Below are 14,879 nucleotides of genomic sequence, written 5' to 3'. Positions count from 1 at the left end.
GGCCGATCTAATCAACGGGCTAATTAGCCTATGCTGAAGCTGAAAGGAGTTGTTTATTCTTGCTGTTTGCTTGCAAGAAGGTAACTGCACAGGCCAAAGGGTGGGTGCCACCCTCCTTGCCTCTTACCGCCCCCCCTAAGGCATCCCACCGCCCCCCGGGGGCGGTACCGCCCACTTTGGGAACCACTGGTCTACTCATTTGTTTTAACACTGATCAGCTGTAGGGCGGCCCTTTGAAGCCCCGCGGCAAAAGTTTAAACAGTTTTTTCCCCTCTAGCCGATCAGCTGGGACTCAGGAGGCAGCAATAGATTGTGGGTGGGGCCAAATAAAAGGTAAGAATAACACGGGGAGGGGGCAGAATCGGCTCGGTGATGTCATATCGTCACCGCTACCGGCTCGGCGGAACCGGGAGGAACCCACCACTGGCTGCATGTAATAAACTTGCAGTGCTTTGGAACTCTATCCTGGCTCCTGGTTTCTTGTGCCTGATAGCTGCAAAGGGAGTGAGCCTCATGAAACTTGATCTGGGACTGGGCTTATACAATTGCCTCTGTTCCTAACTGTAGTTTAAACTGTAGTTGTTTCAAATGGGCATCTATGAGCACGCAGTGCTGGAATAACTCTTCTAGGTTCTGTTAGACTCCTTGCCTCACCAGCTTACTCTGAATGTCATTGTGCAACCTTTACCTGAACTGCTCATTTAAGGCTAAATCATTCTAATCAACACCTGCAGCCAACAATTTAAAACAACCATGTAGAGTCTCACTCTTCTGCTGCCTTGCTTAAGCTGCCGAATCTCATGACTGGCCATGACAGCTCAGATCAGGTCTCCAAAATACGCTCTGAATCTCTCCATGAACTTCTGATAATTATCCATGATAGGGTCATTGCTCTCTATGATCAGCAGTGCCCATTTGGTTGCAGATCCTTCAACAAACTCAATATAAAGAATATCCTAGCGCGGTCTGTAGGAGATTCTGCAGCTGGGGTTCCAATAAACAATTTACACTGAGCAATGAAGGTTCTCATCTTGTCAGATTCCCCTTCAAACTTCTCTGGTAATCCACCATGAAAATGCAACAAGACTGGTTGTATGTCTATGGAGTTTCAATCATCCAGATCATGGTTGTTTCAAAGGTGCCTTTTCCAAAAGGCAACTGGACTTTCTTGATTTTTTCCTTTGAAAACCTTTTGCTTCTCATCTAAGACGCTTTTTCAGTTCTAACTGATTGGTGACAAATGGAAGGATTTATAATATCTGCCTTTGTGTAGTACCTTTGGGACAACAAGACTGGTTGCGCTACCGGAGCTGGTGGAACTGCTGTGGGCTGGGCATTCTGGCCTTGTTGAACCAATTGAAGAACTGCTGCCCACAAATTCTGCATTTCTGCTTCCATCTCATATTGTTGTTGAAGTAAAGTCTCCACCATCTTCTGGGGAGGCATAGCACCTGCCTGTGGGTCCATTGCCATCTCCATGGTTGTCTCCTTCCTAGGAACAGAGAGTCTGGCGAGATTAATCTCAGGTGCAATAAACCAGAATAGCTCCAAGAAAGGGTCAGAGAGGTTTCTTTATTGATGAGCACCAGTCTACAGAAATCTCACTAGACTGTCTGCCTTTCCTTGGGAAAGGAGAACATATATACTGTATATCTTCTTTTCTCCTGGAGAATAATAGTGAACAATGGTTACTCAAAGCATTATAAAAGTGAATACTTGTGACACATTTATCTGGGTTTCAAGCCATTTTATGGATTGTTTTTAATAATATGTGCTTTTTTATTATATTTTGATAATATCTTTTTGGTACTAGCACCATATTTAAATAATTTTTTCTTCCTGGCTGCTTTTCCACTGCTTTAGGCAGGCAGTAACATTCACACTGTTTCGTGATGGATTTTAATATTTTGGTTTGTTTTAAATGTTTGTTCTGATTTAACATCTTATTTATTGTAGGGTTCTAAGTGTTTGTGTGTGTGTGTACTCTCTGTGTGTATGTGCATACAATCTTCATTGTACAAATGTAAGTTAACTTTTTCCTTTCTTTTTTTGATGAAAACTGAACCTGACTGGTGTTACCAAACTACTGGAATTCCTCGCTTCTTGTAACCTTTGGCTGCATCTTGTCTATTTATGGATATGTGAAATGATGGAAATATGTTGTTTACAAAGTAGCCGTAAGTACTCTTGGCGTATCTAGCAAACTGTTTTTCTCTATGCATCTGTTGCAAGACGTGCACATGTCTTTTTTAATGTTAGCTGTCTCTTAAAAAAGAATATTCAATTTTTCTTGCAGTCAAACAGCATAACTTTCTCTAAGAAAATGGAGCGGGGGAGTGTACATATTGTTAATAAAATTAATAAAGATGTTGAAGGTAGTGGGATTATTGAGAAACATGTATTGGTTCATTACACCACTAGTGAGAAGTGATAGTACTTTCCAATCCTAGAACACTTCAGGATGACTTAACAGAAGGTTGCAGCCTGTTCCTGCTCCAGATGATAGCAGATGTGCTATCTGAACTTAGGCTTTTTATTAGGAACTACCATAATTTTCAGAGTATAAGACGCTCCAGACTATAAAATGCACCTACCTTTTTTGGTGAGGAAAACAAGAAAAAGAAATCTGCCTCTGCCTCCCAGCAATTTTGCCTCTTTGCAGCAAACAGCAAACAGCCTGCTTTACTTTCATTTTTGTTTTCAGCATAGCTTGATTAGCACAAGAAAAAAAATCTGCTCCCAACAATTTACCTCCTTGCAGCAAGCAGCAGAGACCCGCACAGCAATAGGCAATGGCAATCCCTGCAGCCAGAAATAGCTGAGAGTCAGGAGGCCGATCCAAGGGACAATCAACTTGTGCTAATTAGGCTGTGCTGAAGCTGAAATGGTCTGTTTCTTGCTGCTTGCTGCAAGGAGGTAAATTGCTGGGAGGCAGAGGCCATAGGGTGGGGGCCAGTGGGTGGGTGGGGCTACATTCAGTGTATAAGACGCACCCAAATTTTCACCCCCTTTTAGGGGGGAAAAAGGTGCATCTTATACTCCGAAAAATACGGTATATTCTAAACCTGTATTGCATTTGAAATCAGATAGCATTTATTTATCAAGAACAAAATATGCCCTAACACTGAATATCCAAATGTTAAAAAATAATGAGGCAGACTGAAAGTTTTTGCAAGAGACAAGTTTATGTAGTTGAAATATGAGGTACTAAAGAAAATAGCTCTCAGGAATGCCATGCGAGACGCAATCAAAACACAGCTACAGCCTTATTCAGCTCTTTTGGCACGCTGGTTTATTCACATCCGCATCCAGCTACACACTGTGATTCGTAAACACGATTGAAATCGGCGCTACGTTACACCAAGAATGGGGCGTTTATATAGCCCATCTTTCCATTAACTCATTAGGACCGCGCCCTTGTTTGTTACCACGCCCCTCTTTTAGGGGCATAGACCGCGCCCTTGTTTATTACCACGCCCCTCTTTTAGGGGCGTAATTGGTCTTCAGCGTGTTCTGGAAGGTGCTGCCGCTGTGTCCTCCGGAACGGCCCTAATCCCGTTGCACCCGATACCACCACCCCACACCCCACATACGGCCGCCTTCACCCAGTGCCACCACCACCAAGTATGTATATGTCCCTCGATGCTTTCAGCACGCGTTAGCGATGTCGAGCAGGTTGCTAGGCTCGACAGGAGCCTTTTTCATAGTTACAGAGTATGGTTCTTAAAAAAATATATATATAATATAAATAGCAGAACTTAATTATATTAAAACAGAGATATCCTAACTTCACATGTTTTTATCTCAGCAACAGAAGAATCTTGAAGGATATGTGGGGTTTGCAAACCTCCCCAATCAAGTTTATAGAAAATCTGTCAAGAGAGGGTTTGAATTCACTCTAATGGTAGTAGGTAAGTTACACTTTTTAATCCTTCAAATTATTATCAGTTATCACCCCTGTTTTAATTAGCAAATAACAAAAGATATTCAGTTTCTGATGGCAGCTCGATTAACTAGCTATGCTTTCTGACATTAAACATGTACCCTGAAAGATGGGTGGTGTAGTTATGTAACAGTATGTGCTCTGCAGGAGTGTTATGCAAGAGTTGTTTGTCATTAGTACAGGTAGTCCCCGACTTACAAACATTCATTCAGTGACTGTTCAAAGTTACAACGGCATTGAAAAAGGTGACTTGTGACCATTTTTCACACTTACAACTGTTGTAGCGCCCCTGAGGTCATGTGATCAAAATTCAGACACTTGGCAACTGACTCATATTTATGATGGTTCCAGTGTCCTGGGGTCATGTGGTCCCCTTTTGCAACCTTCTGGCAAGCAAAGTCAGTGGGGAAATCAGATTCACTTAACAACTGTGTTACTAACTTAACAACTATAGTGATTCACTTAACAACTAAGACAAGAAAGGTCGTAAAATGGGGCAAAATTAACTTAACAAATGTCTCACTTAACAACAGACATTTTGGGTTCAATTGTGGTCATACATTGAGGAGTACCTGTACTCCAAATTACAAATGCTTTCAAGTAAACAATCCTGAGCTACAAATATTCTCCTTCATTGGCAAGTAACCAAGGGTTAGATTTTGGTAGAGATTTAAATAGGATTTAAAGGACTTGATAGAATGTATATAGATTTGCATAGTAAGAGCTCTATTATGCTATTGTATGAAATAAATTTAGGAAATAATTTGTACTACATCAGTTAACTGTAAAGGAATATGTGTATAAAGAGTGAGACAGTATACACTGTGATAAAACATAATTTTTGTCTATGTCAGTTTTCCTATGTTCATTAATATGAGATTTCAACCCTGCTTCTTCTGATCACTGCAAAGGCATCTACATCAGTGGTGGCATTCAAAAACTTTTACTACCGGTTCTGTGGGCGTGGCTTGTTTGGTGGGCGTGGCTTGGTGGACATGTGATGGTGGGTGTGGCTTGGTGGTCATGTGACTGGGTGGGCGTGGCTAGGTGGTCATGTGACTGGGTGGGTGTGGCTAGGTGGTCACGATCCTAGTCCCCCCATGAGGATTCCTGCATCTGGACCTTTTGCAATCCCCCAAAGGGTCATAGGAAACCAGATTCCATACAGCTCTGAACCCTTAAGGCAAACCAAATACAAGTGGTCCTCGCTTAATGGTCGGTTGCTTAGCAAGTGTTCAAATTTATGACTGACCTCCCCAGAGCTACTTGACCTGTTTTTGGAGTTTTGACAGCCATGCGCACACACACACACACACACACACACACACACACACACACACACACACACATTTATGACCAGTTACAACATCCCACACAGTCATGCAACTGAGGTTTTCTATGTTTTTTGCCAGTTTCCAACAAATGCCCATTGGGGAAAATGGACTTGTTTAACAACCACAGTGTTCACTTAATGACCACAAGGTTCACTTAACGACCATGGTGTTTGCCTAACTCAGGGGTCTGCAACCTTAAACACTCAAAGAGCCATTTTTCTATTTTCTTTTAAACGGGTATCTCTCTCTCTGTCTCTCTCTTTTCTCCCTCTTTCTCTCATCTCTTTCTCCCTCTCTCTCTGTCATCTCTCTCTTTTTCTCTTATTTCTCTCTCATTGCTTTCTCTTTCTTTCTCCCTCTCTCTGTTTTTCCTCTCTCCCTCCCTCTCTCTCATCTCCTCTCACTCATCTCTTTCTGTGTGTGTGTGTGTGCCTTGTCTCTCTCTTTCCCCCCTCTCTCTGTGTCTCTTCTCTCTCTCTCTCTCTTTCCCTCCCTCTCTCTTGTCTTTCTTTCCATCCCCCCTCTCTGTGTGTCTCTTGTCTCTCTTTCCCTTCCCCCCCTCTGTACTCTCTCTCTTTCCCTCCCTCTCTCTCTGTCCATGGGGGGGGGAAGGAACCTCTGAACTGGTGCTGGGTGGTGGGAATCTGACATACGGAGGCTGACGAGCCAGGTACTGAAGACCAGATGGGGGCAATCCCACAGTCTCCCCAAAAATAACAGATGTCTTGTCGCTTGCGAGCAATTCTGGTGAGGAGGAAGAGAAGTGTGGTGGGAGAAGGCTTGGCAGGTATCAGACGGGCGGTGAGTGCTTTGCGGCTCCTAAGGAGGGTCGAGCCTCCCCGCTCACAACATCTTCACCTGAGGGCATTGCTGGCAGCCACTTCCTGCATCAGGAGGTCCGTGTTCTTCCAGCAGCGCTCGGCCTCCTCAATGCGCAGAGGCAGGAGGCAGCGGTTTCTTTCGCTGCCTGTGAGCAGCGAGCAGCAGGGCGAGTAAGCCAGTGATCTGCCGACTGCCTCTAATCTGCAGTTTACTCGTGAGCACCATGCTGTGCATGTTTGCTCTGTGATATGAGGCCGAGAAGGAGGAGAAGACTTGGCTGAACTTTGGAAGAACTTTGTCCAAGACTTCTCATATATTCAGGGGCTAGCCTACACCTCTCCCAAAGATGAGTTTGGCGGCGATCTAAGGAAACGTCTTCCAGCTCTTCAAGATTGACTTTAAGAGCACAGAGAAGCTGAGAGCAAAAGTAGCAGCAGCGGGGGCGACGGGTGTGTGTGTGTATGTGTGCCTCCGCAAGGACTTGGAGGCAGACACTGCGCCTCTGAGGAAAAGAGGCGGCAAAGCCCTGGCTGTCACCTGGGAGGGGACTGCAGAGGGACATGTCACACGCCCCTTTCGCCCTTGCTCTTGGCTTCTCGGCACTCTTAAAGTCGATCGCCAGCGCCTCTTTTCCTCAGAGGCATGGTGTCTGCCTCCCTTCACACTCCTTGCAGAGGGACACACACACACACACATGCCCCTGTCGCCCCCGCTGCTGCTACTTTTGCTCTCAGCTTCTCTGTGCTCTTAAAGTCAATCTTGAAGAGCTGGAAGACGTTTCCTTAGATCGCCGCCAAACTCATCTTTGGGAGAGGTGTAGGCTAGCCCCTGAATATATGAGAAGTCTTGGACAAAGTTCTTCCAAAGTTCAGCCAAGTCTTCTCCTCCTTCTCGGCCTCATATCACAGAGCAAACACGCACAGTCGCACACAGCTCACAGCACACACACCTCATGGTGTGTGTGTTTGCTCACACACGTTAAGGCCAAGAAGGAGAAGAGTTGGCCGAACTTTGGAAGAACTTTGCCCAAGATTTCTCGTGTATTCAGGGGCTAGCCTACACCTCTCTCAAAGATGAGTTTGGCAGCGATCTAAGAAAATGTCTTCCAGCTCTTCAAGATAAACTTTAAGAGTGCCAAGAAGCCAAGAGCAAAAGCAGTGGCGGCGAGGGCAACAGGGGCATGTGACGTATCCCTCCACAGTTCCCTCCCGGGTGACAGCCAGGGCTTTTCCGCCTCCTCTTTTCCTCAGAGGTGCAGTGTCTGCATCCAAGTCCTTGCAGAGGGGGACACACACACATGCCCCTGTTGCCCCAGCTGCCGGCTGCCTCTAATCTGCAGTTTACTCATGAGCACGTTTACTCGTGAGCATGGTGCTCACGAGTAAACTGCAGATTAGAGGCAGCCGGCAGATTGCTGGCTTACTCGCTCTGCTGCTCGCTGCCTGCAGTTCGCAGGCAACGAAAGAAACTGCCGCCTCCTGCCTCTGTGCATCAAGGATGCTGAGCAGCAGTGGGAAGAGCACGGACCTCCTGATGCAGGAAGCGGCTGCCAGCGATGCCCTCGGGTGAAGATGTTGTGAGTGGGGAGGCTCAACCCCCCTTAGGAGCCTCAGTTTACTTGTGAGCACCATTTGCCTTTCTCCCGGCCTCTCCCGGCCAATGGTGCTCATGAGTAAACTGCAGCTAGGATCTCCTGCATGCTTCCCTTGCAGGCCAGGCTGGCTGGGGGAAACACATGGGAAGGGCTTCAGTGCCACGATCTGCCACGTGCTTCCCTCGCAGGCCAGGCCAGCTTGGGGAAACACACGGAAAGAGCTCCGGTGCCGCAATCTCCCGCGCGCTCCCCTCCCTCCCCACGTGCATTGGTCCACCTGCCATGGGTATCACCCCAGTGGTCTCTGCAAAATGAATTCATCTAACCTCCACTTAAAAGACTGTGATCTAAATTTAAAATGCACCATTACTGGGTTGTGGTCTGATGTCATAGTTCGCACAGTGTAACTGTGAGACAACCCAGGAGCAAATACAGTAAACAGAGGTTTGTATTTAAATAGTGGTTTTATCTACAAAGAATATATACATGCACATACTTTAGTCAGACCTCAAAAATGCGCCGGCTGCGCAAGCACACACCATTTATATCATTCATTCATCAGTGGCAGGTTGGGTGTGCGCATGCGCAGCCGGCACGTGGACCAGGGAGGCGATGGTGGTGGCACATTCAAGGAGAGCAGCTCCGGTAACTTTCGGGCGCTTGCCTTCCCTGGCAGCCAGCCGCGGGAGAAAGGTAAGGAGTAGGACATGCCGCGTGGTGAAGGGCGAGCGGGCGGCGGCTCCGCGGCAAGGCTGGAGTCGGGGAATGGTGCATTTCCCGACCTGGTTGAGGCAGGCGGTGAGCAGGCGGCAGCACGGAGGGGGGTGCGGACCTGGCGGATGTTACAGAGACCTGGTTGGGGCAGGAGGGGGGGTCCCCCTCGTTGAACTGTGCCCACCAGGTTTCTGCGCATTCCATCAGCCGAGGGCTCAGGGAAGGGGCGGTGGGGGTGGCGGTTATCATTAAAGAAGATCTTGGTCCGAGGGAGGCCACTGTTCCTCAGATAGCTGGATGTGAGTCCCTCCTTGTGAAGTGGGGCCGTGGGGTTCAGATGGGCCTGCTGACTGCGTACCTGGCTCCCTGCCACGTAGTGGCGGCCCTGCCTGAGCTGCTCGACGTGATAGCTGGGGTGGCTGTGGATACCCCCAGACTTATGGTCATGGGGGATTTTAACCTACCATCTGTCGGCGAGACGTCAGAAGTGGCTCGGGAGTTCATGGCTTCCATGATGGCTATGGACCTGACCCAGGTAGTTCATGGCCCTACTCACACGGGGGGACACACTCTGGACTTGATTTTTGTCTCAGGTCAGTGGCTGAATGATCTAGATATAGGGGATTTAGTAATCAAAGCCTTGTCATGGTCTGATCATTCGCTCCTCCGACTGGACTTCTGTACCGCTGCCCCCCACCACAGGGAGGCGAAACCGGTTAGGTGGTTCCGCCCCAGGTGCCTGATGGATCCAGATGGATTCCAGAGGGAGCTTGGGCCATTCCCTGAGGTTCTGGATCACGACTCGACTGAAGACCTGGTGGCCGTCTGGGATAGGGCGGCTGCCAGAGCCTTGGATCCCGTCGTGCCTTTGCGGCCTCTGACCCGGTGCCGATCCCATGTAGCTCCCTGGTTCTCCGAGGAGCTGAGGGAAATGAAGTGCCGGAAAAGACGCCTAGAGAGCGGTTGGAGGGCCAGCCGATCCGAATCCGACCGGACACTGGTGAGGTCTCATATTAAGACCTACCTAGTGGCGATAAAAGTGGCAAAATCTGACTATTTTTCCGCTCTTATTGCATCAGCAGATAACCGCCCAGCCACCCTGTTTAGGGTGACCCGTTCCCTGCTTCATCTGGGAGCGAGGGAAGACCCCTTACAGGGTAGAGCTGAGGACTTTGTGCAATATCTGCATGACAAAATCGCTCAGATTTGGGAAGGATTGGACTCTGACTGGGTAGTTTCAGGCGGGGTGACTGAGGTGGGCCTTGAGAATGTTATCTGGGAGGAGTTTGATCTGGTGGCTCCCAAGGACGTGGACAGGATTCTGGGCAGGCTTAGCGCGGCCACATGTTTATTGGGCCTGTGTCCCTCCTGGTTGGTGCTGGCCTCCCAGGAGGTTACACGAGGCTGGCTCCAGGGGATTATTAACACTTCTTTGAGTGAGGGTTACTTCCCTACCGCCTTGAAGGAGGCGGTGGTGAGGCCCCTCCTTAAGAAGCCTTCCCTGGACCCGGCTGTATTAGCAAATTATCGTCCAGTCTCCAACCTTCGCTTTGTGACGAAGGTTGTTGAGAGTGTGGTGGCACGACAGCTCCCCCGGTACCTGGAGGAAATGGTCTATCTAGATCCGTTCCAGTCGGGTTTCAGGCCTGGGTACAGCACGGAAACGGCATTGGTCGCGTTGGTTGATGATCTCTGGAGGGCTCGGAACAGGGACTGTTCTTCTGTCCTGGTCCTATTAGATCTCTCAGCGGCTTTTGATACCATCGACCATGGTATCATGCTGCGCCGATTGGAGGGGTTGGGGGTAGGGGGCACCGTGTTGCGGTGGTTCTCCTCCTTCCTCTCTGATCGGTTGCAGTTCGTGTTGACAGGGAGACAGAGATCAACCTCGAGGCGCCTTGTGTGTGGGGTGCCGCAAGGGTTGGTTCTCTCGCCCCTTTTGTTCAACATTTATGTGAAGCCGCTGGGTGAGATCATCCGTGGTTTCGGGGTGAAGTGCCATCTGTACACTGATGACACTCAGCTGTACATCTCCACCCCGGACCACCCCAACGATGCCCTTGATGTGATGTCTCGGTGCCTGGAGGCCGTGCGGATCTGGATGGGGAGAAACAGGCTCAGGCTCAACCCGTCCAAGACCAAGTGGCTGTGGCTTCCGGCATCCCGATATAGTCAGTTGGTGCCATCGCTGACTATTGGGGGCGATTCGTTGGCCCCCACAGAGAGGGCTTGCAACTTGGGCATCCTCCTGGATACACGGCTGTCTTTAGAAGAGCACATGACGGCCGTGGCCAGGGGGACTTTTTATCAGGTCCGCCTGATTCGCCAGTTGCGTCCCTTTCTGGATCGGGACTCGTTAAATACGGTCACTCATGCTCTCGTTACTTCCCGCTTGGACTACTGCAATGCTCTCTACATGGGGCTCCCCTTGAGGAGCACCCGGAGGCTCCAGCTGGTCCAGAATGCGGCCGCGCGGGTGGTTATGGGAGCGACGTGGCGCTCCCATGTGACCCCCCCTCCTGCGCGAGCTGCATTGGCTCCCGGTGGTCTTCCAGGTGCGCTTCAAGGTTTTGGTTACCACCTTTAGAGCGCTCCATGGCTTAGGACCCGGGTATTTACGAGACCGCCTTCTGCCACTGATAGCCTCCAACCGACCAGTACGCTCCCACAGAGAGGGGCTCCTCAGGGTGCCGTCGGTCAAACAATGTCGACTGGCGGCCCCCAGGGGGAGAGCCTTCTCTGTGGGGGCACCTACCCTCTGGAATGAGCTGCCCCGGGAGATACGGCAGATCCCGGATCTATGCACCTTTTGCTGCGCCCTAAAGACGTTTTTATTCCAACAAGCCGGGCTGACCTAACTCTTTTAAATTGTTTTAATTTTTAAACTGTTTAGTTATGCGTTTTAATACAGGGGTGCTTTTAATTGTGGGCCAAATTAATTTAATCGGATTTTAATACTGTTTTTAAATTTTGTATTTCTTGTGTTTTATCTGTTGGCTGTTCACCGCCCCGAGTCCTTCGGGAGAAGGGCGGTATATAAATATAAACAATAAATAAATAAATAAATAAATGGCGCGGCTCTGGGCCCCAGCCCCCGACCCAAAGCGAAGGGAGAGCGGGTGGTGAGCGGGCGACAGAATAGAAATTTAAAATGTTTTCCTACTGGGTTCTGTGGGCGTGGCTTGGTGGGGGGTCTTGTGACTGAGTGGGCGTGGCTGTGAGTGACATTGAGTTGGCCACGCCCACTTAGTCACAGGACCCCCACCACCAAGCTACACCCACAGAACCGGTAGGGAAAAATTTTAGATTTCACCCCCGTCTAGGACTGACCGGTTTGATCGCCTTGCAGTCCAAGGAACTCACAGGAGTCTTCTCCAGCACCATAGTTCAAAGGCCTCAATTCTTTGGCGCTCAGCCTTTCTTATGGTCCAACTTTCACAGCCATACATTGCAACTGGGAAAACCATAGCCTTGACTATATGCACTTTTGTTGGCAGGGTGATGTCTCTGCTTTTTAGTATGCTGTCTAGATTTGCCATAGCTTTCCTCCCTAGGAGCAAGTGTCTTTTAATTTCTTGGCTGCAGTCCCCATCTGTTGTGATCTTGGAGCCCAGGAAAATAAAATCTTTCACTACCTCCATTTCTTCCCCATCTATTTGCCAGGAATTGAGAGGGCCGGATGCCATGATCTTAGTTTTCTTAATATTGAGTTTCAAGCCAATTTTTGCACTCTCCTTCTTCACCCGCATCAAGAGGCTCTTTAGTTCCTCTTCACTTTCTGCCATTAGAGTGGTATCAACTGCATATCTGAGGTTGTTGATATTTCTCCCGGCAATCTTAATTCCAACTTTTGATTCATCTAGCCCCGCCTTTCTCATGATGTGCTCTGCATATAAGTTAAATAGGCAGGGCGACAGTATACAGCCTTGCCGGACTCCTTTCCCAATTGTGAACCAATCAGTGGATCCATGTCCAGTTCTCACTGTTGCTTCTTGACCCGCATATAGGTTTCTCAAGAGGCAAATAAGATGGTCTGGTACTCCCATCTCTTTAAGAACTTGCCACAATTTGTTGTGCCCACACAATCAAAGACTTTAGCATAGTCAATGAAGCAGAAGTAGATGTTTTTCTGGAACTCCCTAGCTTTCTCCATGATCCAGCCTATGTTGGCAATTTGATCTCTAGTTCCTCTGCCTCTTCCAAATCCTGCCTGTACTTCTGGTAGTTCTCGATCCACATACTGCTGGAGCCTAGCTTGTAGGATTTTAAGCATAACTTTACTAGCATGTGAAATGAGTTCAATGATGCGATAGTTTGAACATTCTTTGGCATTGCCTTTCTTTGGAATTGGAATGTAAACTGACCTTTTCCAATCCTGTGGCCACTGTTGAGTTTTCCAAATTTGCTGGCAAATTGAGTGTAGCACTTTTACTGCATTGTCTTTTAAGAATTTGAATAGCTCAGCTGGAATACTGTCACCTCCACTAGCTTTGTTGTTGTTCAGATTTCCTAAGGCCCATTTGACTTCACATTCTAGGATGTCTGGCTCGAGGTCAGTGACCACCCCATCGTGGTTATCAGGGACGTTAAGTTCGTTCTTGTATAGTTCTTCTGTGTAATTTTGCCACCTCTTCTTAATCTCTTCTGCCTCTGTTAGGTCCCTGCCATTTTGGTCCTTTATCATGCCCATCTTTGCATGAAACGTTCCCTTCATATCTCCAGTTTTCTTGAAGAGATCTCTGGTCCTCCCTATTCTATTGTTTTCTTCTATATCTTTGCACTGTTCATTTAAGAAGGTATTCTTATCTCTTCTAGCTATTCTCTGGAATTCTGCATTCAATTGGGTGTATCTTTCTCTTTCTCCCTTGCCTTTCACTTCCCTTCTTTCCTCAGCTATTTGCAAAGCTTCCTCAGACAGCCATTTTGCTTTCTTGCCTTTCTTTTTCATTGGGATGGGTTTAGTTGCTACCTCTTGTACAATGTTGCGAACCTCCGTCCATAGTTCTTCAGGCACTCTGTCTATCAGATCTAATTCCTTAAATCTATTTGTCACCTCTACTGTATATTCATCAGGGATATGATTTAGTTTATACCTGAGTGGCCTAGTGCTTCCCCTACTTTCTTCAATTTAAGCCTACATTTTTCAACAAGAAGCTCATGATCTGAGCCACAGTCAGCTCCTGGTCTTGTTTTTACTGACTGTATAGAGCTTCTCCATCTTTGGCTGCAGAGCACATAGTCAATCTAATTTCTGTGTTGATCGTCTGGTGATGTCCATGTGTAGAGTCGTCTCTTGGGTTGTTGGAAAAGAGTGTTTGCTATGATCATCGTATTCTCTTGACAAAATTCTATCAGCCTGTGCCCTGCTTCATTTTGTATTCCAAGGCCAAACTTGCCTGTTATTCCGGTTATCTTTTGGCTTCCTACTTTAGCATTCCAATCCCCTATGATGATAAGGACATCATTTTTTGGTGTTAATTCTATAAGGTGCTGTAGGGCTTCATAGAACCGGTCAATTTCACCCTCTTCAGCACCAGTGGTTGGGGCATAGACTTGGATTACTGTGATATTGAATGGTTTGCCTTGAATTCGAACTGAGATCATTCTGTCATTTTGGGGATTGTATCCCAGTATTGCTTTTCCTACTCTTTTATTGATTATGAAGGCTACTCCATTTCTTCTGAGGAATTCTTGCCTACAGTAGTATACCTGATGGTCATCTGAATTAAATTCACCCATTCCTGTCCATTTTAGTTCGCTGATTCCTAAGATGTCGATGTTCAGTCTTGTCATCTCTTGTTTGACCACGTCCAGCTTGCCTTGATTCATGGATCTTACATTCCAGGTTCCTATGGAGACAAAAACTTTACAGCATCGGACTTTCCTTTCACCACCAGATGCATCCACAGCTGAGCGTCCTTTTGGCTTTGGCCCAGTCGCTTCACTCTTTCTGGCGCTACTAGCACTAGCCCTCTGCTCTTCCCCAGTAGCATATTGGACACCTTCCGACCTGAGGGGCTCATCTTCTGGCGTCATATCTTTTTTCCTTTTGGTACTGTCCATGGGGTTTTCATGGCAAAGATACTGGAGTGGGTTGCCATTTCCTTCTCCAGTGGATCACATTTTGTCAGAGCTCTCTGCTATGACCTGTCCATCTTGGGTGGCCCTGCATGGCATAGCTCATAGCTTCATTGAGCTACGCAAGCCCCTTTGCCACGACAAGGCAGTAATCCATGAAGGGGATTTGTTGGAGTAGTTTATTGTAATTATCCTCTTTAATTGATGAACATTTTGCCGTCAGCCAGATTCCCAGATATTTAACTTTCTTGGTTATCTGTATTTCCAGTACCCTCTCTAATTCCTTTTTTTGGCTATTGGTAAGATTTTTGGTTATTATCTTTGTCTTTTCTTTATTTATTTTAAGCCCTGCCACCTTACCAAATTCTTCTATTTCTCGTACTAATTTGGTTCC

The 14,879-nt window shown here is 47.5% G+C and overlaps 1 protein-coding gene across 1 annotated transcript in view; it reads left to right on the top strand.

Moving 5' to 3' along the window:
• Window positions 1-14,879, top strand: part of SEPTIN7 (septin 7) — a 469,639-nt gene that overhangs the window by 117,057 nt on the left and 337,703 nt on the right. Inside the window, exon 2 of the mRNA XM_070944651.1 lies at window positions 3,809-3,911. Within this exon, the coding sequence (XP_070800752.1) occupies window positions 3,902-3,911 (10 nt within the window). The 5' untranslated portion in view covers window positions 3,809-3,901. The remainder of the gene's footprint in view (window positions 1-3,808; window positions 3,912-14,879) is intronic.

Source organism: Pituophis catenifer, unplaced genomic scaffold (assembly GCF_029215685.1).
Source record: "Pituophis catenifer annectens isolate HBS135680 unplaced genomic scaffold, rPitCat1.0.hap2 SCAF_5, whole genome shotgun sequence".
Lineage (NCBI taxonomy): Eukaryota > Metazoa > Chordata > Lepidosauria > Squamata > Colubridae > Pituophis > Pituophis catenifer.
The sequence above is the reverse complement of the archived record's forward strand: the minus strand, read 5'-3'. Positions and strand labels throughout refer to the sequence as shown.